Raw genomic sequence first — 24423 nt, forward strand, 5'->3', positions numbered from 1 at the left:
GGACGGGGGGGGGGAAGGATGGGGGCTGCAAGGCCGGGATGATGGGACAGGTTAGGCCTCTTCAGCCTCCAGAGAGGACAGTGGAGTGTGTCAGGGCTGAGGGGGCTGTCACGCAGGACAAAGTGGAAAGTGCTGGCGTGGCCTCGCTCACCAAATCCTCCCACCCCAGGTGGCAAGGCCCTCCTGGAACCGGAGAGGAGTCGGTGGCGTCAATTAAGAGGAGAGAAGCAAGTGACAGAACTCATCAGTCTAGTATGTGTGGAAAATGAAAACCCTTCCAATACAGGGAGAAGGACTCGGACAACATCAGAACCACCTGGCTTGGCGATACGTAAAAGCCACAGCCAGCAATACGGCTTCTGACAGCAGGAGGCAGGCTTGCTTTCCCCACCGATGGGTGGCCGGCAGGAGGACAGTGGCTGACATGTGCTGAAGGCTTACTATGCGCCGGCCTGTGGTAGACACTCACCCGACGCCATTCACTTTATGTAATGGTTTCAATTACTCTTATTTTCACAACTCTCTGAGAAAGATACCATTGGCCCCAGTTAAGAGAAGGGGAACTGATGCTCGAGAGTTTCAATCACTCACTCAAGGTCACTTCGCTGAGAAGAGAGGACCCTCTCTGAGTAGTTGGGAGTTAAACTAAGCAAGTTGCCTGGCCAAGGGGGCTTTAAATGCACCTCAGGCCAAGGGCCCGTTCTGGGCTCCTCCCATCAACTGTCCCACCAGGGACACCCTGTCAGCGTGGCCTCCTCGCCTCCTTAGGCTCTGTCTGTCCCTGTGCGCCCACCGCGATGCCAGCTGGGGCCGGGACACTAAGGGCAGCCTCCCTGCTGGCCTGCTTGCTCCCTCCTGCCCTCCTCCAACACCCTGGCTCCAGTCGGACCACACGGACTTCACACAAGTCCCTCTGACCACATCCCTTCCCTGCTGGACTGGCTCCCTGCTGCCCTCAGGACCAAGGTCATTGTCCTGAACGGGCATTCCACACCCTGCATGGCCAGGCCCCACCTCCCTTTGTGGCCTTCTCTCCCCATGGCCTTAAGTGCTGCGCTCAGCCGCGCTGAATCACTGCGGTTCCATGGGCACCACCCTCTCCTACTCTCGGATCTTGGTACACGCTGTTCCCTCTGCCTGCTCTGTCTGTCCCTGTGCGCCCACCGCGATGCCAGCTGGGGCCGGGACACTAAGGGCAGCCTTCCTGCTGGCCTGCTTGCTCCCTCCTGCCCTCCTCCAACACCCTGGCTCCAGTGGGACCACACGGACTTCACACAAGGCCCCTCTGACCACATCCTTCCCTGCTGGACTGGCTCCGTGCTGCCCTCAGGACCAAGGTCATTGTCCTGAGCCAGGCATTCCACACCCTACATGGCCAGGCCCCACCTCCCTTTGTGGCCTTCTCTCCCCATGGCCTTGCTAGCTGCACTCAGCCGCGCTGAATCACTGCGGTTCCATGGGCACCACCCTCTCCTACTCTTGGATCTTGGTACACGCTGTTCCCTCTGCCTGCAACAGACCCTCCCTCCACCATTCCCGGCTATTCCAGCTCACCAGTCAGGGGTGGCCTGGATGCTCTGTGAGTCTCCTCACCCTGATGATGGCGGGGGAGGCACCTCCTCCCATAAGTTCTTTCTCACTTGTTACGGATATTTCCAAACACACACAAAAGTAGAGAGGACAGTCTAACAGACGCCCTGAGAACCATCACTCCATGGCAACAATTATCAACACAGTCCATGCTTCTCCTCACAGCATCCCACCCGCCAGGGCACCACAGTCTGCCCCCACTGCCGCAATGCAAGTTCCTTTGGCCAGGACAGTGCCTCCACCGCCCCCCGCCCCAGCCTCAGGACATTAGCACAGGTCTTGGCCCAGAAAAGACCCTCAATCAAGAGTCCCCATTTGTTGAGCATTTGCTGTAAATTCAGAATCTAGTTCACTGAATCCTCAGAGCACCCCTGGGAGGCACGGGCTATTATAACCTCCATTTACAGATTGGAAAACTGACGCTCGGGTTACAGAGCCGGTCAGTGGTGGAAAGCAAGCCAACGCGGTCTAATTCAGGAATGGAGCTACCCATAGAAATAGAATGCAAGCCACAGGGGTTATTCTAAATTCTCTAGTAGCCAATAAAAAGGTGAATTAATTTTCATAATATGTTGTATTTGGCTCAGTATATCTAAAATATCATTTCAACATGCCATCAGTATAAGGCATTATTAATGAGATATTTTACCACCTGTTTTGCATACTATGTCTTCAAAGTCCTGTGGGTTATATGTACAGCACATCTCGATTCTGACTAGCCACGTCTCAAGTGCTCAAGAGCCACTGTACTGGCCAGCACAGCTAGTGGTCACCTCCCGGACAGGGGCCCTAGAGCCTCCCTCCCAACCACTTCTCCACTTAAATGAGTGAAGGAGAAAATGAGAGAACAGGACTCCCAAGGACCCCTGGCCTTGATGTTTCCTTGACAATTAATAATGCTTAGTATTTGATGGCCCTTTAGAGTCTCCCTGGCACCATCTGATCTGCCATGGAGATGAGTCACCCTGCTCGCTGGATGAGAATTATGGTGCTAAGAGGGGCCAAGCGCTGGCTTGGACACACCGCTGCAGGCGGCCGAGCTGGGCCGCGAACCCACAACTCTGGACTCCAAGTCCAGCGCTCTGCGGGGAAGGGGGCGAGGCTGCCCCTCGAAGCAGGACTGTGTGTGTGGCAGAGGATGTCTGTCTGCTCAGACCCCAGGCGGCCGGCTGTCGGGACGGAGGCTGCAGAGCCCTGCTCTGGCTGGGCCCCGGAGGAAGCCGTGCCCTTGGAGAGGGGCAGGCCAGGCCAGGCCCAGGGAGAGGACGGGGCCCATGCCAGGTCCTCTATGGGAAAGAACTCTGTCATCCTTCAGTCTCAGTTTGGCCACGAGAGGCTGAGAACAAATTGGTGGCAATGAAGCCATAACTTACCTCTGAAGGCCTCTTTGTTCTTGGCAAACAGAGGGGTCATTAGTAATGGGGAAAGCAGCGGTGTGCAGACATAAATCCCCAGCTGCAGGGCTGATAAACAGCGCGGAGGGGACCAGGCCTCAGGGAGCCGGCAGGTTAACCCCATGCCAAGAGTCACTGTGGGCTCAGGCCCGTGTCCATCCATGTGCAGACTGAGCCACCCCTGCTCTGGCTCGGGAGGCACCCGGAGACTTGGTCACCCACAGTGGCCCTGAGGACTCCCACCTGCTCTGGGAGTCCCCGAGACCCCTGATCTGTCTGTCAAATGAAAAGGGCTGCAGAGCACCTGGGGCTGGAGCAAGCCCCGCCAGGCACTCAGGCCCAGCTTGGGACAGTCAGCGTGAAGCTGCCCTTGTGGGCAGCCCTTCTTCCTGCTTCCAGACGCAGGTGTGAGGCCAGAGCCTTGCAGGCAGTATTCTGTGCAGCGGTGTCTACGCTGGTTGAGGGAAGTGGAGCCGAGGCCAAGTCCCAGCCTTCTGTCACCTGCTCCCCTGGGGATCTGCCCTCCTGCCGCCTGCTGCTGTGGGCTCCTACTGAGGCCAGCTCGCAGGGAGACTGTGCCAGGCCAGGGCCGGAGGAGAAGGGCAGGCAGGAACAGGTGGGTGGCAACAGGTGAGCCAGGTCTCGGGATGGGGAGGGAAGAAAAAGAGGAGGACTGCCCTTTCCTCAAGCTGTCGAGAAGGATTCGGGTGGGATTGAGCAGTGACAAGCAGGCCCGTAGCGGCTGCCCTGCGACTGTGGTCCAAGTGCCACCTTACCAAGGATGGCAAATACGTGCCACAGGCATGGATGGCCCTCTCTCTTTCCATACCCACAGCAGGCCTACCCATTGAATACAGCACGCGGCCTGTTTGGCTTCATGGTCCTCTTCAGGCAGCCATCATATAGGCATGGATGGCCCTCTCTCTTTCCACACCCACAGCAGGTCCTACCCATTGAATACAGCACTCAGCCTGTTTGGCTTCATGGTCCTCTTCAGGCAGCCATCACCAATCAATCAGCGTTGGCATGTGAGAGGAAACCCATTTGTCATCCTTTCTCAAAGCCCCAAAACACATCTGTGCTGGCAGTGGGAATCGAATAAAGCTATGCTAAGTGCTCCAGGACTTCCAGAAGTTTCTGCCACCTGCCCCCACCCTCACACACATCCCCTACCGGTAGGTTCACTTCCTGAGTCTCCCTTCTCATCCTGTTGTTTGCACTGGGAACTTGGTCCAGGAGAGTATGTCGCTGGACACTCATAGGAAGCGTCCTACGGCAACTGTCCCCAGATTCTAAGCTCCAAGCCCAGGCCAGACACCACAGCCTCAGCAGCTCCACCCTCTAGCCTCCTGCTCCAAGGGAAGGGCGAAGGAGGTAGAGCTGGCTTGGGTCATCTGGGAAAATTGGAGAAGACCTGGGGGGTGAAGGGCAGTCGACCGGGCACCCAGCATGGACCTGGAATGGACCAATTGCCCTGCAGGATGGCCTCCCAGAGTCACTGCAGGAATTTCCGGTCTGGCCATGACCTCAGGCCAAGCCCTGGCTCCCTGCTCCCTGGCCCAGAGGCAATGAGATGAGGGGACAATCCCCCACTCAGAGAGGTGTCCCCTGCACTGCTGCCCCCCCCCGACTCCATCACCCTGGGGGCTCACTGGTGCTCCCTCCAATCTCCAGTGCAAGTTCCTTGTCACCAGGAGGTACTGGCTTTACTTCCCAGTTTGGAAAATGCATGGAGACCAGCAGCAGCCTGGGCCACCCTCCTCCTCTGCCCACCAGAGGGGACTCCGCCTCCAGCGGGCGGCTTCCTTCCGCGGACCGGCCTGTCCACAACCTGGCCTAAGGACCACCTGCATCTGACCGCCTGGGCGCTGCGAGGAAGGACCATCCTGGCCACCAGCCCAGGCTACACAACGAGATCTCTGTCAGTGCCAGGGACTCAGCATTTCGGTAGGAGCCCCCGGAGATTCTTGGCTTATTAGGGTTTGAAACCCCACTATCCTAGAGTAACATTCATTCACTCATTTATTCCACAAGTACATGTTGGGGCCTACTCTGCTGGTAGCAGAACAGGGAAGTGGGGTGGGGGGAGCAGAGGCCTAAACCCACACTGCTGCTCTGCACCGGAGCTGGCCTGGCACTGCTCTGGGCCTTGGGTCCCCTGGGCTTAGAGGCACAATAGCAGTCACGCCAGCAGCTACTGGTCACAGGGAGCCCCTTATACCCTCGATCTCCTGCATTTCCAAAGATGTGAGGGGTCTCCCTCCCTCCAGCAAACCCCCAGCTTCCTGAGAGTATTATTAGCTTAGAACAGTAATAATAACAGCTAATACTTACAATACCTCATATACATGAATTAAGCTCTTTACATATACTCTCTTCTGACCTTTGAACCACCCAAGGCAGGTGCTCCTATTGCTTCTGTTTTATGGATGAGAAACTGAGATATGAGACCATCCAAGGCAGTATGTTCAAGATCCCAACCTCTATGTTCTTGGTCACTACATCTTGGTGCCTTTTGAGCTTTAGGGTGAAAATGCCCCCCAATGCCATTCCCTATCCTCAGGGGTGTGGTAGAGAGGTGTGATGGGGTGGACACTGGCCTGGTGGCCTGCCATCCTCGTGGCCATCAGTCCGACCTGCCCAGATGCGCCAGGCTGGCCCTTCACTGCCTCGTGGGCAGAGCAGGGAGGCCATGTGTGGGCAGGGGTGAGAGGACAGGACCAGAGCCAGCATCTGTACGTGAGCGAGCAGCTTCTCACGGAGGTCTCACCAGCTCCGTCTCCAAAGCCACCCGCCCTGGGACAGTCGGACGGAGCTGCTGCTTCAGTCAGTCTCTGGGTGGAAACATGGGCCCAGGAATCCATCACCCAGAGTCTGTCATTGCTCTGCTCAACCAAGAGATCAGGGAGGGAGAGGAGGGCGTACGTGCCTGCCCCGCTAGAGTCCAGACGACACATAAATTTCTAATGGTCAGAAATGTGAAAAGAACATGAAACCAGCCCAAGCAGCTCTATTAGTTCTAAAATGATGTCAAATACCATTTCTTTCTTTCATCAAGTTAGAAAAAACAAACAAACCAGAGTTCCACAGGAGGTTAGATGGGAGTCACCCACGATCCAGGCTCAGAGCCCCTGGTGCAGATGCCTCCGACCTGGGCACTGGCACAGGCTCCTGCCCCCAGCATCGCCCAACAGCTCCAGGCATGTGAGCCTCATCCCAAGCTCCCCTCCTCCCCTGCTCCTTCCTCCTGCAGGCAGTCATCCCTTCTCCAGGCCCTTCGGTTGGCTCTGGGGCAGGTCCCGTCATATCACCGTCCCGCACACCCACTCCCCAGAGCCAGGGACAGCCTGGCCTTACCTGAGACGATGGTGTAGCCAATCCCCCGGGGGCGTCCTTTGTCCTGGTCGATGGCGGTGATAACGCGCACGGTGGTGCCCTGGGTGGGAGAGAGAAGGGACTTGAGTTTGGCTGTGCGGCCCCCAGGCTGCTGCTCTCTTCCTTTCTAGCTGTCCCGGAACCCGGGACCCGCAGCTTCCCTCTCAGGTGGATGCTGCCAGGCCAGCCAGGGGGGGAGGTGCTGGGTGCTCAGGCCTCAGGTGTCCCCCTCGCCCCTGGGACATACACTGAGGCCCCCAGGCAAACACCTGTGTCCTTCGGAGGGGCCCGATCTTGCTGATACTCTCACTCGCCCTTCACCTCCCCATCTCCCATCATTCAGTGAAACTACCCAGGAGAGGAGAGCTGATGGAGGAGCAGCCAATCGGGGTACAACAGATCTGGCTTCTATTTCAATCACCCATCCAATTGCTGTGAGGCCTTAGGAAGGTTGCTGCACCTCTCTGGTCTCAGTATGCCCCACCTTAATACGAATAACAGCAGAAACCCTGGGACCTTGTTCTCACTAGGACCTGAGTAAAGAACATCAATGGTCAATTACTCTAAGAATGAAAGCACCATAAATCCTAAAAGCGAAGGTCTCCAGGGATGACTGTGGCAACCCTGGGCCCTATGAACCATTGTCCATCCAGCGCCGCAACCCGCAGTTCCTACCTCAAATGGCTCTCCCACTCCCCTTGTATTCTCCTTGCAGCACTAGAGGAGGAGGGGCCAGGAGCCAGGACTACCAGGATGGGGATGCAAGGGTCCCTGCTCTTGGGAGCACAGAGTCTGTGGCAAAGGGTCAAGGACATATGCATGCACACTACATACATATGGGGTGCTTAGATACAGAAGTCCACCTGGAGGAGCTAGCAAAGGATTGTACATGTAGCGACAGTTAGGGTGGGGTCATAAAGAATGAGTAGGAGTTTGCCAGGGAGAGAAAATGAAGAGGAAGGCGTTCCAGGGAAAAGATACAGCACAGGCAGGGGCTGAAGAACGGAACTCTCTAGCAATAAATCCATGTGAATGGGCACATTCAACTACCAGTTGATGATTGAATGAATGAATGAATGAATGAGAGGATTCTAATATCACTACCACTTGCTGAGTCACTAGCTCAGAGCAGCCTTCACTTTGCTCCCCAGGCCCTACCACACCGCTGTCCGGCCAGCCATGCCGGCTCACCATGCTGCCTCAGGTCTGGCCCAGGCTGCAGTTTTCCCTGCTCGGTGGACAGCAGGATAGCCCTGTCCCCTAGGGCAGTGATGGTGAACCTTTTGAGCTCGGCGTGTCAGCATTTTGAAAAACCTTAACTTAACTCTGGTGCCGTGTCACATATAGAAATTTTTTGATATTTGCAACCATAGTAAAACAAAGACTTATATTTTTGATATTTATTTTATATATTTAAATGCCATTTAACAAAGAAAAATCAACTAAAAAAATGAGTTCGCGTGTCACCTCTGACACGCATGTCATAGGTTCACCATCACTGCCCTAGGGAAATATCAACCCTGACATCTGCTTGCATAATAAAGGGCCCCCTGGCCTTGGTGCCTCTCACCCACTCATCAGCTGAAGGCTGAATCCCGCAGGCTGCACCCTGCGTCCCCATCTGAGCACCTTCTCCTGTGGCGAGAGGCTTGTTTCCTGACACGGGCCCCCTGACCTGGAGGGTGGGGCACTGGGGTGCAAGATGGCTCCCCTCCAACTCCTCCTGGTCTCACTGCCAGGACACAGGAGGGGCGCCCACCATCTCACCCTCCCCAGCCGATGCTGCCCCTGCCCAGCTGTCACCCCATATCTCCTGGAGCCCAGGGGTGCAGCCCAGAACAACTCCCAGGTCGGCTGAGAGGTGAGAATGTTCCAGGAGAAATGTCTCCCGCAGAAAGATGGACACAGTCCAGGGGCTGAGGCTGTGCAGAAAGCAGGCCAGACCCCTCCTTGGGGCCCCTGCCCAGGGATAGCAGCTCTGGCTAGATCCCTGCGAGAAACGGACTGTTCTGAAGAAGCCAGAGAAAGACACTGTCAGATGAGCATCCACTGGGTGGGCTCTGAGGACCCGAGTGGTGCCAGAGCCTGTGAAGTACCAGCAGCAGCAGGAGCTGTCCTGTCTCGAGCAGCCACGTGGTGTCACGGCTGCCAGTATTTTCTATGTACCAACTCACTTCCCCCTCACAACGGCCGAGACAGCCCCATTTTACAGAGGCAGAAACCGAGGAACAAGAGTTAAGCAGCCTTTCCAAGTGAATGATGAAGCCAGGATTCAAATTCAGGTACTTCGGCTCCCAAAGGATCTTGCCTGCCAGGCGCTGCTGCCTCTGCCGCAGGCTCTGTTTCAGTAACGATAACGGTTATCTGTGAGGGTGGTTGCTATAGTGCTTCTAGACCAAGCACTTCACAAGCACTAACTCAGGCCAAATTTGGGAAAACCTACTTACCCCACACCTGCCTCGGAGATGCCCAACAGGTGTTACTAGGCTTAAGGCTTCAGGAGTAGTCAAGTGGCAAGGAAACCTGGCACCCTTTGTCCCCAGACTTGCTCATCTGAAGACAGACTCTTTCATGTAACTTTTGTTAACAGCCCAGACCCGGGAGCAGTGGGAGGCCGTTTGGAAAGCCCTGCACTAGACTTGAAGGGTCTACACCAACGCTTCCCTACACCACCCTACAGGGAGCTCCTTTTGGAGCCTGCCCTTCCGGGGGTCACTCCTCACTCAGGAGAGGCCTGGATGTGTCCCCAAGAGGAAGCCCTGAGGGTGTAGGACTCTGGCAAAGGCTCCAGCTGCCAGGACAGGCTTTCTGGACTTGGGGACAGCTCCCTTCTTACAGCCTCATCTGGCCTGGGCCACACACGTGTTCTGGCATGAGGGTCCCGGGCCGCCCCTGGTCTGCTGAGGGACTGTGGGGTTTGGGGGGTGGGCATTGCTGGCCTGTGCAAAGAGGATACTTAGTGGCCGCAGAACCCTCAGTCCTCATAGCTGTGCGCGGACCTTCCCTGAGGCCGCTCCTGCACTGGCCGCCTGGCAACCTGGGTGGCAGGGCTCAGAGGGGTCTAGCAGGCAACCCGGCACCGGGCGGCAAGGAGGCTGGCTCCCAGGCAGAGCCACACCTGAGCTTCTACAGAGTCAGATCTAAAAGGCTCCCGACAAAGTTTGGGATTTCATCTCTTTTTGGGTAACTAAATCCATTTTTAATAAAACTCTGAGCTTTTAATACAAGTGCAGCCACAAGGACTGGCAATGTTATGAGAAGGAATTAACAGGGAGGAATGGGGGCTCTTGGGAACCCACGAATCTTGTTTCAGATTATATTTTCAATATACTGAAACTTATTTCCAAAGACGAGGAGATGGAGAAGGAGGCCTCCGCCTGACCCGGAGCTGGGCCCCTCTCTGGGGGTGCACCAGGGTGTGGCAAGGAGAGCAGGTGGGCAGGCTCAGGAGGGCTGGAGGTGGGGCTCACCTGGCATGGGCTTCTTCTCCTTATAGGAACCCGCATTGTGAGGAGGAGGCCTCTTGGGAGGCCCCCCAGAAAGGCTGAAGGTACATGGGCCTGTGGAGTCCCAACTCCTTGTGGTGGGAAGAGCAGTACAGTGAGAGGGTTAAGGTTTAACTCTATTGCCAGACTGCCTGGGCTTGAATCCTTTGAGTTACTTTACCTCTCGCTGCCTTGTTCTTCCCATCTGTAAAATGGGTATAATACCAGTTCCCACCCCTCAGCAACTGACACATGTAAGGCACTTGGAAGAGCTCCTGGTCCACAGCAAATGCTATAAAAGTACCTGTTGTTACTCACTGGGGCCAGAACCGCTGTGAGCATCCTATGCAAGCTGAGGTGCTCTTCCCTGAATGCATGTGCCGTTCCAAACAATGTTAGCAAATTCAGACTCCCCAGCACCCTACACTAGTAATCCCCACCATAGAGGTAAGGCGTTTTCTGAGGGAGAGCCAATATTTGGGGAGCACCTACTATGTGCCAAGCACGATGCTGGGCACCCAACACAGGCTCTCCACCTTTTCCTCACAGCCTCCACAGTCAGGGTCCATCTGAGGGAATGGGCTCTGAGGGTCAGGGATTGCTTGAAGTCACAGGTGGGTGAGCATGCCTGGGGCGTGGAGGGCAGTGTTGGGGTGGGCCTGGGTGGGTGTGCCAAGGCAAGGGGTGGGTGAGGGCTGAGAGGCAGCCTCACTCACCCACCCATGAGGCCTGCTACCAGTAGGGTCATCCGAGCAAAGGCCAGGAAAGCTGAGACTTCTCCAAAAGGAACGTGTGGCTCCCCTGCTCTCCGAGGCCTGCCTCCTTCCAGAGACGCGGACCAGGGGGCAGCTGAAGCCAGCACCCGGGCTCTGCCTGCCTCCATCCTGGTCCACCTCCCTCTCTCCCCTCCCCTCCCCCCGTTTCACGACAGGATTAAGGACCTGGAAGGGGGAGTCTCTAAGGAGGGGGAGGTGCCCTTGGGGGGAGCCCGGTGGGGGCTGAGGGGACTTCCGACCAGAGCTGCCACAGCAGATTCTGAGGCAGAAAATCCTATTTCTCAGTTCTTAATTCCAGTCAATTCCAGTCAAAGGGCTGATAGGCATCGGCCGGCAGTAATTTGTGCAGTTTATCCGCTCTTTTCACCTTCTATCGGTCCTTCACTGACGGGCAGGCTGACATGCCGCTGCTCGAGTGAGGAAATTAAAATTTGATGCAATAATCCCAAATAAGAAGGATTTTATTAGGTAATATATACACTTTAGATGAGGCATGCTGGCCTGATACTGTGATAGAGAGAGGCATACATGCTGGGAGCCGCAGATAAAGAGGGAGAGTGGGCCGGGGTCCGAATGGAGGCCCCGGCCAGCAGAGGCGAGCGAGGCCGGGAATGGGGCCGCCTGGGTTCCCCACCCGGGAGGCTGAGCAGGCCAGGCCTGGGGTGTTCTGCGTTCAATCCGGGCTCCACACTGTAAAGGGACGTGGAGGGCCTGGATCAAGGCACAGAAACCAATTAGAAGCCTGGAAAATCAGGCTCGGTGCGCGGGAATCGCCTATAGCAGAACAGCCCTGCAGGGGGGCTGGGCGCTGGAGGGCTCCTTCCACGTGGGCGACAGGGAGGAGAGGCAGGGAGTGGACGCAGAGATGGCTTGGTGGCACTCGGGAGCAGGGAGAGCCCCAAACCCCCAGGAAGGAAGGCTTCAGTGTCCTCGTGGAGACAAAGGGACAACCCAGCAAGGCAGAGAGATCTCAAGATCCCTGCGCCCGAGAGAGAACACATCAGATGTAAGAAACCGAGCGTCAGGAGAGAGGCGCTAAGGGGAGTAGGTGTCCCTGTGTGCCGGGCCTGAGGGTCACCCTAGCAGGAGCCTGTGGGATCATAGGAGAGGGTGTGGCTTAGCACAGGGCCCCGCACACAGGAAGGGCTTAATAAACATCTAGTTTATTAACAAAAGTGTGAAACATAGAATGAATAAATGGATAAACTCAGAAATCTGCAGATCTGGAACAATATTAATATTACTTGGCTACGATATAGGGATGACAGAACAAAACACACTGAAGGGTCTCAGAGGACCCGCATTGTCAACACCCTTCTTACTGGCTATCGGGGCTCTGAGATGAAGCTGAAGAGGGGACCCCCAGCCCAATCCAACTTCTATACCTGAGGACCGGCTGACTCATAACCACCGGGACTGACCGCCTGCAGTGCTGGTGCTTGCGGGACACCTGCTGGGTGCTCTACCCGAGTGTGCTAAGCCCTCAGGCGAGAGGGGCACCGTGGACACTGTTGGCCCGTCTCCCACGAGGACGCAGTCTGGAGACTGGTGATGTCGCCAAGGCGAGTGCATGGCTGCGCAGGGACCTTCTCCAAGTTCCTCTGGCTGCCCAGCCACCATCACATCCTCACTTCAATCAACAGGTGGTTCTACCCATCTTCTCTGCATTTGGTCCTGGGCACGATGCCCTGGGAGACCCACAGGAAGCTTGTGACAAGCTCCAGAGACTCGGGTATTTTGATCCCTGGGGGCTGTAACGTCACCCACTTACACATCAGTGAACATTACAGGTGTGACTATACTTTAGTGGTAAATTAGGTAGCACAGGGAGTCAATTCTACCGGAGCTGAGGGGAGAGGGATGGCTATGTCTGTGGGCCAGTGAGGATGAAGCCAGGAAAAAAAAATTAACAAAGGTGGTCAGTGATCTGAAAACCAACAGATGCATGGTCTTTCACATGAGGGGTGATGACTGGGGTGAGAGGGCTGGTATGACTCATTCGCTCATTCGCTCATTCATTCATCCATCCATTCATTCCATAAACACTTCCTGAGCATCCATGTTGTGCGATGCCCACAGCAGACCCCAACCCTGCCGAGATATACTTTAAGTCCATCCGAGGAGCAGAGGCGGAGCAGCCTGTTTAGAATCATGAGAATTAAGATGGGGTGTCCGGGGCAGAGGGCAGGCGGGAGGGCCTGCCTCCTGAAAGGTCAGGGAAAGCCCCTGGCTGAGAAGACGTGTGCTTAGCAAAGATGTTTTGGAGGAGACAGCCTTCAGGCTCAAAGGCTGGAGCCTCTGCTGTCCGTGGACCACCAGGGAGAAGGCTGTGGTAGAGGCACTGAGACGCCCCCCTCCACCCTCAAAGCAGCTCAGACACCCTCTGTAGGAGGCCAGAAAGGGTCTTGTTTGTTGGACCCTTCAGTCCATATCTGGGCCCAAGAAGGAGGTGGCTACCCCTGCACACCCAGAGGCTGAAGCACAGTGCGATCGTTGGGCCAGGCCGAGTCTCCGAGCTGCAGGTCAGGCTGCCTGGCCTGTGGTGGCCCAGGGGCGCGGTCTGCAGCCGGGTCAAGGGAGGCCCGCCTCTCGCGTGCCCGATGCCGAGAGCCTGTGCGGATGTGCAGGCGGGGCCCTGAGCATCCACTTGTATGTCCTTCCTCAAAGCCCACTGAGTCCCCTCAAAAGGAAGGGCACGTTTTTCTTCCCACAGGAGCTGCTCCCCAAGCTGCATGTCCGGGGGATTCATCTGCCCAGAGCAGCTGCCTTTTCCTAATTCATCGGCCCACGGCGGGTATCTTGCCCAGTTTGCACAAAAGCACAGATGGCTACCAGGCGAGGGGTGCTGTCACTGCTCGCCTGGCCCACAGCTGAGCGGGCACAGGCATGTGTTTTGTTCTTAAAGACACCCAGTTGCAGTGGACTGAACCAGAGGAGGCACGTGGCCCCAGGGCAGCCAATCTACAGGCTGGTTGGCGATCTATGACCCTGTGACATGGCACAAAACCCTGAGCACAGCTAATCAGGTGTCTCTCCTGAAATCCAGGGCTTGAGAAACCTGCAGCCTGAGCCGCTGGGAGGGGCAGCTGGAGCAGCGAGCTCTCGGGGAAGAGCCACGTCTGAGAGGGCTTGCGAGCAGAGGGCACGCTGCCGCCATCTCGGAGCAGTGTCCCTGGGCAAGAGAAGTGGATGGACCCATGGGCCTTGAGAGATAAGACTGAGCCACACTGGTGTTTCCGTGAGCCTGGCTGAGTCCAAAGCTGCTCCCAGCCCAGGCTGGGCTTTCCAAAGGTGTCCCATCACCCACATACATCTTTCTGCATTGCCCCCCTTCACTTGCCCTAGCAAGTCTTTGTTCTTTGCTGCTCAGAGCCCCTGGGGATGAAGTGAGGTGGGGTATTGAGTGAAGAGGGAGTTGGGTTTTCCCTGTGCTAGGACACCCATCCCTGCCAATCACTGGGATGGGGGGAGGGGGGGCGGAGAGCAGGAGAGCCAAGGAGGAACCTGTCCCACCGGGCAGGAGGTCTCACCGGAGGAGAATGCTCATAGATGTTGGTGCTGTAGGGCAGGTTGATGAAGATGGGGTCCATGTCCTGGACATCTGTGATGATGATGGCCAAGTTGGCCAGGGTGGACAGAGGCCTGGTCTTGTCTTGATCCTAAGAAGACAAAAATACACAGCCTTAGGTGAAGTGATGTTGTGGACAGGCACACATGCACACAATACACACATGTGCACACATGACATTCACGTGCACAAACATGTGTGCACACGAGCACACATGTGCTCCTGCACTCCCACAGGGATGTGGAATTTCAAGAACTCAAGGACCCACACTGATCTCTGACCTGTGCAGGAAGACACAAACAGCCCCCCAGAGCCCAGTGAAAGGTGGTTAACCCAATGTCGCAAACAGGCTGGAGCGGAACTCGGTCTCCTGCCCTCAGCCCAGCCTGGGCCTGACCTCCCTGGATATCTGGTGGGTGGGGCAACTGGCTTGGGATTCACCCAGGGGGGCGCTGCTCCTTTCCATGCCCACTTTCTGCCCCCTCTTATCCCCGAGCATCAACATCAAGGGAATGACTAGGATGGGGGTTCTTAGGAGAAAGGCCCTTGGACCCCAGAGGGGCTGCTCTGGGACCTGCATCCCTACTCTGCATTCTGGTTTACTGATCAAGTTATGTTTCCAGTTGAACCAGTAGGGGGAGCTCCAGGGCCTGTGACATTGGGGGACTCCAGGAAGGAATCCCGGGAGGTCACAGGCCATCCCCCTGTAGCCAGACAGGCAATGTTTATACCCTCCTGGTTAGCTGGAAATGTAGTCCTGTGAATGCTCACCAAGAAAGAAAACCTGAAACCCCTATTTTATTACCCTAAAATACACAGCCCACTTAAAGAGCCCACTACTATTGAGTAACAATAGTTAACAAGAATAGCAGCTGCATGCTGAATACAGATTATATACCAGGCGCTGTGCGATCACCGCATTTGCTTTTGTGGGTGTTATGTGTGTCTCAGTCAGTTGAGTTTACAGACTCAGAAAGGTTATGTAACTTGTCCAGAGTCACACAGCTGGTAAGTGTGTACCCAGGACTCAAACTCAGGTCCTTTTGACATAAAAATCTGCCCTTCACTCTCTTGATGTGGGACCCTAACATAGCTCAGTCCCTGACTTGCTGGGTCACCTTGAGTAAGTTCTTTCCCCTCTTGGAGCCTCCGTTTGCTTTTCTGTGAGATGAAATGGCCTCTATGGACCCTTGGGCTTGTAAATTCTCTGGTCTGGGAATTGGGGAGCAACTGTCCTGGGCTTAGACTTGCCTTGGTTTGTCTGGGGTGACCTGAACACACACGGCATTCCCCACATCACAAACCTAGTGCCTGCTCCTGCCCTCCCTGACTGAGCTGGGGAGCCTCAGGAAGGAAGGGCTGGCTGTTTAAGAGTCCTCAGGGGCAGCCAAGGAGAGAGTAGAGGGCCTTCGGGGATGAAGAGTGTAGCAATGGAGGGGAGAGTCTGGAGGCAGGAGGAGCTGGGCAGAGGGACTACGGGGAGGCAGCTTCCCAGGCTCCAAGACCACGGTGTCCACAGCCTAGGCTGTGGTGAGAGCTCCCAGCCAGGGACCCGAATGGCCACCAGGCAGACACAGCCAGAGGAGGAGGCCTGGCAGGAGGCCCCTTGACCTCTTGGGCAGGGGCTGCCAGTGGTTCTGATCTGCCATTACCAGGCTTTTGCTGGCAGCTGGCTTCGCCCATCCTGGCACCTGCCCTCCCCATCCCACACTGTAGCATCAGTCCTGCTCCTGCCACAGATGCCCATGTCCAGCCCACACTGGACTCCATGGCTGGAGACAGGGAGTGGGCATAGCTGGCAGGGCAGGCACCTTCCCAGGCTCCCAGCTGTCACTCTGGGCCTTCAGCTCTCGTGCTTGGCCACCTTGGTACCCACCCAGTGGTGGCTGGAACCCACCCTGCTCCCTGCAATGCCACATAGGAGAATCTCCTTGGGGAAATGCCCAGCAGCCAAGGGCACAGCACCAGCCCCGAGAGGGATCTGTGAATGGGAGGTGGCGCGTGGGTGTGGGGTGGAGGGAGCCATCAATAGCAAAGGGAGTCCTGCACCCCTCCTGCTCTCCCACGTCAAGGCCTGATTGCTGGGAGATTAGCAGCAATTTAACTGTATTCACCAGCCCAGCTTGAGAGGCCCCGCCACCCAGACTCATGCCTGTGCCCAGCTCCGTTCTCTCCCCCACCTGCACGAAGCCATTTATACGGTGGATGGAAATGATCGCATAAGGACAAGCTCATAGTGAGAAGAGAGCAAGCATCTGTGTGTTTCTGGGCCCAGGGGTGGACAAATGGGGAGTGGTAGGAGGGGACCACCCACGTGTGGGTGCAAGGGAGTGCGGAAGGGGGCAGGTGGGTGCAGAAAGCGGCTTTTGGCCTTGCTAGTGCCCCAACCCCATAAGTCAGCTTTGCAAATACCAGCACACACCTCCTCCCTGACAGCTAACACTTAACCGGGGAGAAGGAAGGACGAGGGTGTTGTCTGCAGTGGCCTCTCCAGGGGCCGTTGCATCTTGACCAAGCCTCGGGGAACCTCATCTCTCAAAATCAGGCCCTCGATCCATCCAGTGGGTCTTTCTCAGAGATCTGGGCTCTGTGACCGGCCATGTGGAGCCCCCAGTGCTACTGACAGACCCCACTGCAGCGACATAGATCCAGGGGCTTGATGCTGTGTGTCAGGCAAACAGGTCCTGGAGGGTCAAGAGGGACCCCAGTGATTTGTTTCACTCTTGGCCTGAGCTTTGTAAAAAAGTCTGCTCTCCTTGCTACCAGCTGAAGGCTCCAGCTGTACCGGGAGGCGGTAGCCGGGGGCGGGAAAGAGGAGAGTAGAGGGTAGGACTATTTAGGGTATAGCATGCCTGTCCCCAGGGCCCTGGCAAACAGCGGGCGACAAAGGAAAATGACTGATGTTCTGGAGACTCAGAGACTCTTGGTTGTGGGCGCTGGACTGGGCGTCAGACAACCTGGTTTTGGGTTCTCATTCCTCCCTACTCCTTGGCTATGAGTCTCAGCAGTGTGAGCCCCAAAATGGGATAATTATTTCTCTCCCGCCCCCCCTCCTGACGAACTCATCCTGGAACTCCCAGGGCCCAGCCTGGTGCTTGGCACAGATGGGTGCTCCCTACTGTGTGAGTGTCATCACTCTAGGGAAGTGGCCAGGACCCCTCCCTCTGTCTCCGGTGTGTTGGGTGGTGTCAGGACACAGCTGGGGTCACAGCTCTGTCCTGTGTCCCACGGTGAGAGGTCACCCTGCACCATGAGTGCCAGTGCAGATGCTGGAGCCCAGTGGCCGGGGGACTGCGGACAAGTCACCGAATGGCTTCTGTACCTCAGTTTCCTCATCTGTAAACTGGGTCTCTTTATAATGCTTACGACACAGGGCTCTTGTAAGGTTTAGTGAAGACAATCCATTGAGTGCTCAGCACAGTACGAGGGACACAGCACGGACCCTCAGCAACACGCGCTGCCATGATGAATACCATCACCGGCATCACTATTCCAGAGCCTAGAGTCGCAGGCTCTAGGTTGATGCTCTGTCACCCCCTTCACAGCTGGGAAGAGGCCATATCTGGCTGTGGGGCCCCGGCACGGACTCACCGTGGCGTTGACGGTGAGCTGGTAGGCCTGCGTCGTCTCGTAGTCCAGCTCCTGGATCACCGTGACGATGCCGCGGGCACTGTCGATGGCGAAGAACGGGGAGGGGGGCTGGAAGGAGTAGAGGACGCTGCCGCCGGCACCCAGGTCGGGGTCTGTGGCGTTCACGATGAAGATGGGCGTCCCCACCGGTGTGTCCTGGGGTGAAGCAAAGCAAACAAAAGGGTGAGTGGAGCTCGGAGCAGCTGCCTCCACCGCAGACTATTCCCCCAAAGCCCATTAGCCACGGCCCTCCAGCCAACCAGACCACGGCCTTGTCGTTTTTATTCTAGGAGGGTTCAGAGGAATTTAAAATGCAGTATCTCTTTTCCCCCTTTTTTGATGGCCTCCTGGTGGCTGTAACGGCGCCAGTTCCAAAGATGATCTGCTCATCCTGGAGTTCTGGATGAGAGCCTTTCGGTCCCCAACCCCTGCTTCTGGGCAGTTTCGCTTCCTCTGTTGAGTGCACCCCGGCCGCCCAGGCCTCAGGTCCAGAGTCCACGTGTCGGGAGGTTTCAAGGGCAGGGAGTGGGGAGGTGTGTGCTACGGGCATGTGGCGGGGCCCTGGGGGCTTTGCCTGGCACCACAGAGGTTACCCGGCTTGCCCTGGGGTGGGGCACACACCTGCCACCCCTAGGCCGTGGCAGCCTGCCACCAGAGGGGCCCACCAGGCCTGCTCAAATGTCACCACGTCCTGGGAGCCCCCACGTCCTGGGAGCCTTCTGTGATTCCCTCTGCCACTCAGTGTGTAGAGACCCCTGCCCCTTTCTGACTTGGGGTCTCTGGTTAAATGCAACTTCCTCATGGAGACTTTCCAGACCCCTAAGGCAGGGCAGCCCCACTCGGCCCCACCCGGGCCACTGTTTATGCTCAGGGTCCCGCAGCACCCTGGGATTCTCCGTCCCCCACACTTCTATCATTGCACAGTGAGTGTCTGTCTTTCCTCATAGCCCATGTGCTCCACGAAAGCCATGGGGCATTGCCTTGCCTAGCACGGTGCCGGGCATGTGTCAGATGTTCAGTAAATGTCCCTTAAGAATACACGAAGGAGCCTCTATGACAGCACTGAGCACATTATATTACGAGTATCTGTTTGCACCAACTGTCGGCTTTCACCACGGCAGTGCCCGCCACAAGGCGTGGCTGGTAAGCCGTGCCTGCTGACTGTTGGGTGAGTTAATTTATTCATAATTTAGTGAGCTCTGGACACATCTGAGGACAGGCAATCTAACGAGGCCCTTCACAGAGACAAAAAGGTAAAAATCTCTGCTCCCGCTCAATGATAGCTATAGGCCAGGTCCTGTGCTGGGGACTGCACCTGCCAGCTCTGCGGACAAGCAGCCTTCGAGGTGGGAGCCACTATCCTGTTTTTGAAAAGAAGCTGAGGTCTGGAGAGGTTACGTAATTTGCCCAGGGCATAGAGCTAGGCAGTGGGAGGCCTTCAGTCCAGGTCTCGCCCATGGTCTCAAGCCCTATGCGAAACACTTCTAAAATACTGATGGCAGTGCCTTCCCTAACGCTTCCCTGTGGTGCCAGGGACAACTGCCAGCGTGGGTGGCACCTCCCAGACAGGAAGGTGGGACTGGCTGTAAGCTCGCCGAGGGCGGACACCGTACTTCTGGTCCTCTGCGCTCTGTCTACACTGGGACAGTGACGGGGTCCCTTCTGACACCTGCGGGCTCTTTTCAAGAAGAGCATCCACATCGCTGCCCCTCTCCCTGCTGCCGGCCACGACCTGGGCCCTGCGTCACTGCTGTGAGCAGCTTCTTTCTTTGGGGACCAGGCTTGGGCATGCGAACAGCCCTTCCCCAGGACGACCTGCCTGAGAAAAGGGTGTCCTTAATAAGGTCTCTGGTCAGGCTGGAAAGGGCCCCCAGGGGAAACGCCATGGCGCTGCCACTGTTTCTAACCCACGATTCTGTCCATCACCAGGCAAGTGTCAGGCTCAATGGCCAGGCTTAGCACCTGTCCTTCCCCACCCAGCACTGAGGACAGAGGCAGACAGGGAGGCCCCTCTCCTCACAACACCCATGACTCCCCAGCGTCCTGTGCGTAGAAAGCAGGCCCTCGTGGTCTGGGCCTGTCTCCTTCACACTTTATTTCCTGGCAGGTATGGCTTCTTGGCCTCTTCGCTAAGATCATGCGCAGCATCTTATCAGTTTAATAGTTCCTGGCAGGTAGAGTCTGTACTTCTCAAACCCAGCAGGCTCCCTCACACGTCTGGGTTCCTGGACCTGCTTTTTCTTTGCTCGGTCTGCCCTACCCAGCTCCGTGGCTTGGAAAACAGACGCTCTCCTTCCCTCAAAAAATAGAATCAAGTGTGCAAGGGGGCAGAGCAGATGAATGCTGGGATTTCAGGGATGGACAGACTTCGGTTGGAACCCGAGCCTTGCCGAGTGTCTTTGGGCCAGTTTCTTAATCTCTCTGACCCTCAATCCCCTCTCTGTACACTGAGGTTAATAAGGTGTCATAGGGTTCGCATGAAGAGCACAGGAAGTCATGAGTGTAAACTTCCCAGCATCTAATAAGGGCTTCGAAGATGGCAGGTGTGATCTTATTGCCGGACACTGTCTAGAGGACTGCGGACGAGCACCTTCAAGGACAGGGCAGGGAGGTGCCCAGAAGCACTATGCATTTTCATGACACTGCGCTGAGCATTCCTTGTCTGCACCCCCAGACCCACTGAGTACCCTGTTCTGCTCCACCTCCCCCTCCATTTGCCCACGCTAGGGTGAGCTCATTGCATCCCCAGGCTCCCTTGCCGGCTAGCTTCTGCCAAAGGGGGGTGCTGGTAAGAGCTCAGAGTTTGGGGAGGTGCCAAGAAGAGAAACAGGTTGGGGTGTTACTTCCCCACTCCCCCCAGCTCCAGCCCCGCAGCCCCTCCTTCCTGGCCCAGCTGTTGGTGGCCTCTGGCAGCACTAAGCCCTTCCCTCCCTCACTCAGCCCCAGGGTTAGTGAGAGCTTCCCTCTGCAGCTAAGTCTCTGGTACCTTAGCATCTCTTAGTCCCTTAGCCACATCCACTCCCCCCCTGAGCCCCCAGCTGCAGTCTCTTCACTGAAATGCCTTTGTTGGAACTATTTGGGATGAACTGTTCCCTGGGGGACCCTGATGGGACACTTCTGACACACACCCCACAGAGGCACCGCCCAGAGGAGAGGCACGGCTCCCACTCCAGAGAGAATGTCAGCTGTCCAGCCTGCTGCCCCGGGGAGGAGAGGACATTTCACCCGTCCGTCCGGTGTGGTCTCTGCGAAGGGTCTCAGAGATCTGATCAGAAGATTTAAGAGCAAGAGCCAAGAAGATAGAGGAGAAGAAGAAGGGATGGTCCTGTGTCTGACCTTCTTGGCTTTTATGTTTCATGCCCTGCAGTGGAAACCCATTTAATTTCTGCATAACTTAGAAAAGGTTTTAAATAGGCCTGGCAAAGAGCCATCGTGTTCTTAGAAGGGACGAGCCATTGGAGAGAAGAGAATGCTGACTTCCTGCATTTCAGGTCCCGGGCGCCATGCTCTGTTAGGGAAATGAGGTGTGAGGGGACAGTCATCAATCAGCAGGTGCACCGCGGGCTCCTCCGAGCACCCAGCTGCTGTTCCATGGCGATGTGCAGATGTGCTCACAGGTCCACGCAAGCAGATTTCCGCTGTGGCGCCAGGTGCGGCCGGGTTTCCAAGCTCACCGCAGGCAGTGAGACTTGGTGGCTCGGAGCGTGGACGCCAAGTTTGAGTCCCAGCCTTTCCACTCACTTGCCGGAGCCCTCAGACATATGCTGTTAAACTGACTCATTGGGCCTCAGTGTCCTCACGTAAAGGAACATGTGAAAGTGGAGCTGATAACAGTACCTACCGTGTAGGCTTGAGAGAAAGATTACATGAGATAAGGGGGAGCGGGGGAAGCTCGCCGAGCCAGGTTCACAACAATATTGAGCGATACTCCATAAATGGTCGTTGTAATTATTATTATGGTAATAAAATACCATCACAGGCAGCCTGAGATGAGCCCTGTTTAAAGAGGGTATTAGAAACTGTAAACAGTCAGTCTCTTCATCATGAACGTAGACAAACGGGCATTTTTAAAATTCAGAAAGAGAACATTTCTATTGACTGCCTCACGGTTGTTGCAGACAGGGTCAGGGTGGGAAAGCCTCTGGAGACCCTCCCACGTGGGTTTGGGGAGCCTGTGGGAGGAGGGGTGGGATCTGAGCAGGGGTGGGTGGGGCACCTGGAGGACAAGGAAGCTCCCGAACACAGTGGCTGGGCCTGACCAGGCCCCTCCCAGGGAAGGCTTGAATGTGAGAGCTGGCAGGAATCTTGGGGAGTATCCAGTCCAGCCTCCCCATTTTACAGATGGGAAAAGTGAGGGGATGTGCTTTGCACTGAGTCTCACAGGTGGTTAACAGCAGACCTGTGCCTGGAAATCAGAGCTTTGACTCCTATACAGTGTTTTTGTCACCTCCCCCAGAGATGCCAACCACTGCCTCCCCTCTCACCCTCCTTCCAAGTAAAGGTGCTCTTTATACCCACAGCTCTCTCTGCTCCAGGGGAGGGACCTAGGCAGCCATGTCTATACCAAGTGACTCCAGACCCAGGCATATCTGCTTGGTCCAGGGGTGACCACCTGACTCTAACAGCCCAAGCGGATGGGGTGTTGGAAGTGAAATCAACGTTCTGTGGGGACCTGGAAAAGAAGCTTCTTGCTGTCTGGTTAGGGCTGGTGTGGGCGCCATGACAGGTCGAAGCCATGCAGAAGCCACGGGCAGGCAGAGGAAGCCCATCTTGGAAAGAGTGAGCACATGAGGGAGAAAGGCAGAGATGAGGGGCCCTGGGTGCCCCCTGCCTGGTCTTCATAGGCCCTGGCTGTGGTGCTGACACCCCATCTATTCTGTCCTTCCTGTGTGGGTACCCCCTTTGCCCACACTGACTTCCATAGGTCTCAGCCCCTTCCTCTCCCCAGGGCCCCAGAATGCATCCAGCCCCGGGCAAGGCGTCCTCATTCCTGCAGCTCTGCCCCAGGCTCTCCCTTATCCTCACCGGCTGGGACTTCCTCCCTTTCATGCCCAAGGCTGGGCCACAGAAAGCAAAGCTCCTGGCCACAGAGCCTAGACTGTGAAGGGCATAGGAGGTAATAATGGGGGAGGAAGAAAGCGGCCTGGATGAGTGAATGCTGGCTCCTTCTCCCTTTTAAGTGTCTCTTTTAACATGCAAATCCACTCAGGTCCCTGCAATGACCAGCATGCCTGTGGGGTGGCAGGGGTGGGCAGGGGACAGCTTGATCATGGGCTTGACACAATCAGCTGACAGGCCTGGAGGAGAGATGCCCCAGAGAGCCACACTCTGCCCACCTGGAGACGAGGAGACCAGGGAGAAAGTGCCTCTATGGTGTCTGGGCTTGAGGTTCGGGGTCTACAGGACCATCACTAGGGTGGGCCTGGGCCAGGAAGCAGGGCCAAAGGCACATTTCAGCTGGGAGTAGGGCTGCCCATCCTGGGACAACTCCTCTCTGCGTATTCATTATGGAAACTGCTGCTGGCCCACCTTCCTGTTGGACTGGAGCAGCTGGGCTTTGGAGAAAAGGCCCCATGGGGGGTGATTACTCCTGCTTCTGAGGCAGGCCTCTCGCCCTGCCCACTGCTCTGCCCCAGCTCTGCTTCCCATGCTCCTTCCCCCAGGCACCCCCGCCCAGTCCCGCCCACTCCCTCAGGGCTTCTGGGCCACTTCAGTGGAAATCTCCCAAAATGCACTGCTCATGCCTCCTGGGAGCCAGGGAGTGTGTTTAGGCCTGATCCCTGCAAAACCCTTGCACCTGCCCAGCTGTCCTCTCAGCAAGGGGCCCGCTGCAGGCAGGAGGCAGACAGGGCAGGCCCCTGCCCCTTCCAGAGCCCATTTAAGCTCCATGTCACTTCTGATGGACCTGCTGTAAATGGGCCACCCCGTGCAATTCACAGACAAATAAATCTTTTCGCTGCTCCTGGGGTGACAAGGGAATAGACTCTGGGAAAGTTCTGCCGTGCAAGGGATCTTGTTCGTTAATAATAATGATAAATAGCTCACTTCTCAATGCAGTGTGAGGTACATTACATGCAGGCTTCTACAGAGGTGGCTCGGGTGCTGACTGGAACACGTGTGTGTGTGTGTGTGGGGGGGGTGTTGCAAGTGCACTGAGGGAGAGAGAGGGGGCCAGACAGAGAGAGAGGCAAAGAAGGAGGGTGGAGAAAACAGAGGTGGAGAGAGTGTAAGGAGAGAGTGTAAAGAAGGGGAAGGGGGGAGGAGGGAGAAGGGATGGCAACAGGGTGAGAGGGGCAGAACTGGGGGCCGAAGGGGAAGTGGGAATGAAGGGGAGAGAGTTTGTAGGAGAAAAGAGAAAGGAGGAAAGTCAAGGAGAAAGTGACCAACTTAAAGGGAAATAAGGAAATTACAGAGGCAAAGTTGTGAGCAAAGGAAAAGAAGTGTGAAACTGTGACGCAGAAAAAGAAAGGAAGGGAGGAGGGGAAAAAATGCAGCTATACCCTCTCATCTTCTCGGGATAACCACCCCCTCCTCCTCCCCCCCCCCCCCCCCCCCCCCCCTTTTCTTTTTTTTTTTTTTTTTTTTTTTTTTTACTCTCCACACTG

General features: G+C 56.2%; 1 protein-coding gene across 1 annotated transcript in view; it reads right to left on the bottom strand.

The window, feature by feature from the left end:
* Positions 1-24423, bottom strand: part of CDH23 (cadherin-related 23) — a 381871-nt gene that overhangs the window by 240541 nt on the left and 116907 nt on the right. Inside the window, exons 6-8 of the mRNA XM_005882725.2 lie at positions 17780-17974; positions 14151-14279; positions 6342-6420 (exon numbers count right to left, since the gene is read on the bottom strand). Of these exons, the coding sequence (XP_005882787.1) occupies positions 6342-6420; positions 14151-14279; positions 17780-17974 (403 nt within the window). The remainder of the gene's footprint in view (positions 1-6341; positions 6421-14150; positions 14280-17779; positions 17975-24423) is intronic.

This window comes from Myotis brandtii, unplaced genomic scaffold, assembly GCF_000412655.1.
Source record: "Myotis brandtii unplaced genomic scaffold, ASM41265v1 scaffold735, whole genome shotgun sequence".
Taxonomy (NCBI): domain Eukaryota; kingdom Metazoa; phylum Chordata; class Mammalia; order Chiroptera; family Vespertilionidae; genus Myotis; species Myotis brandtii.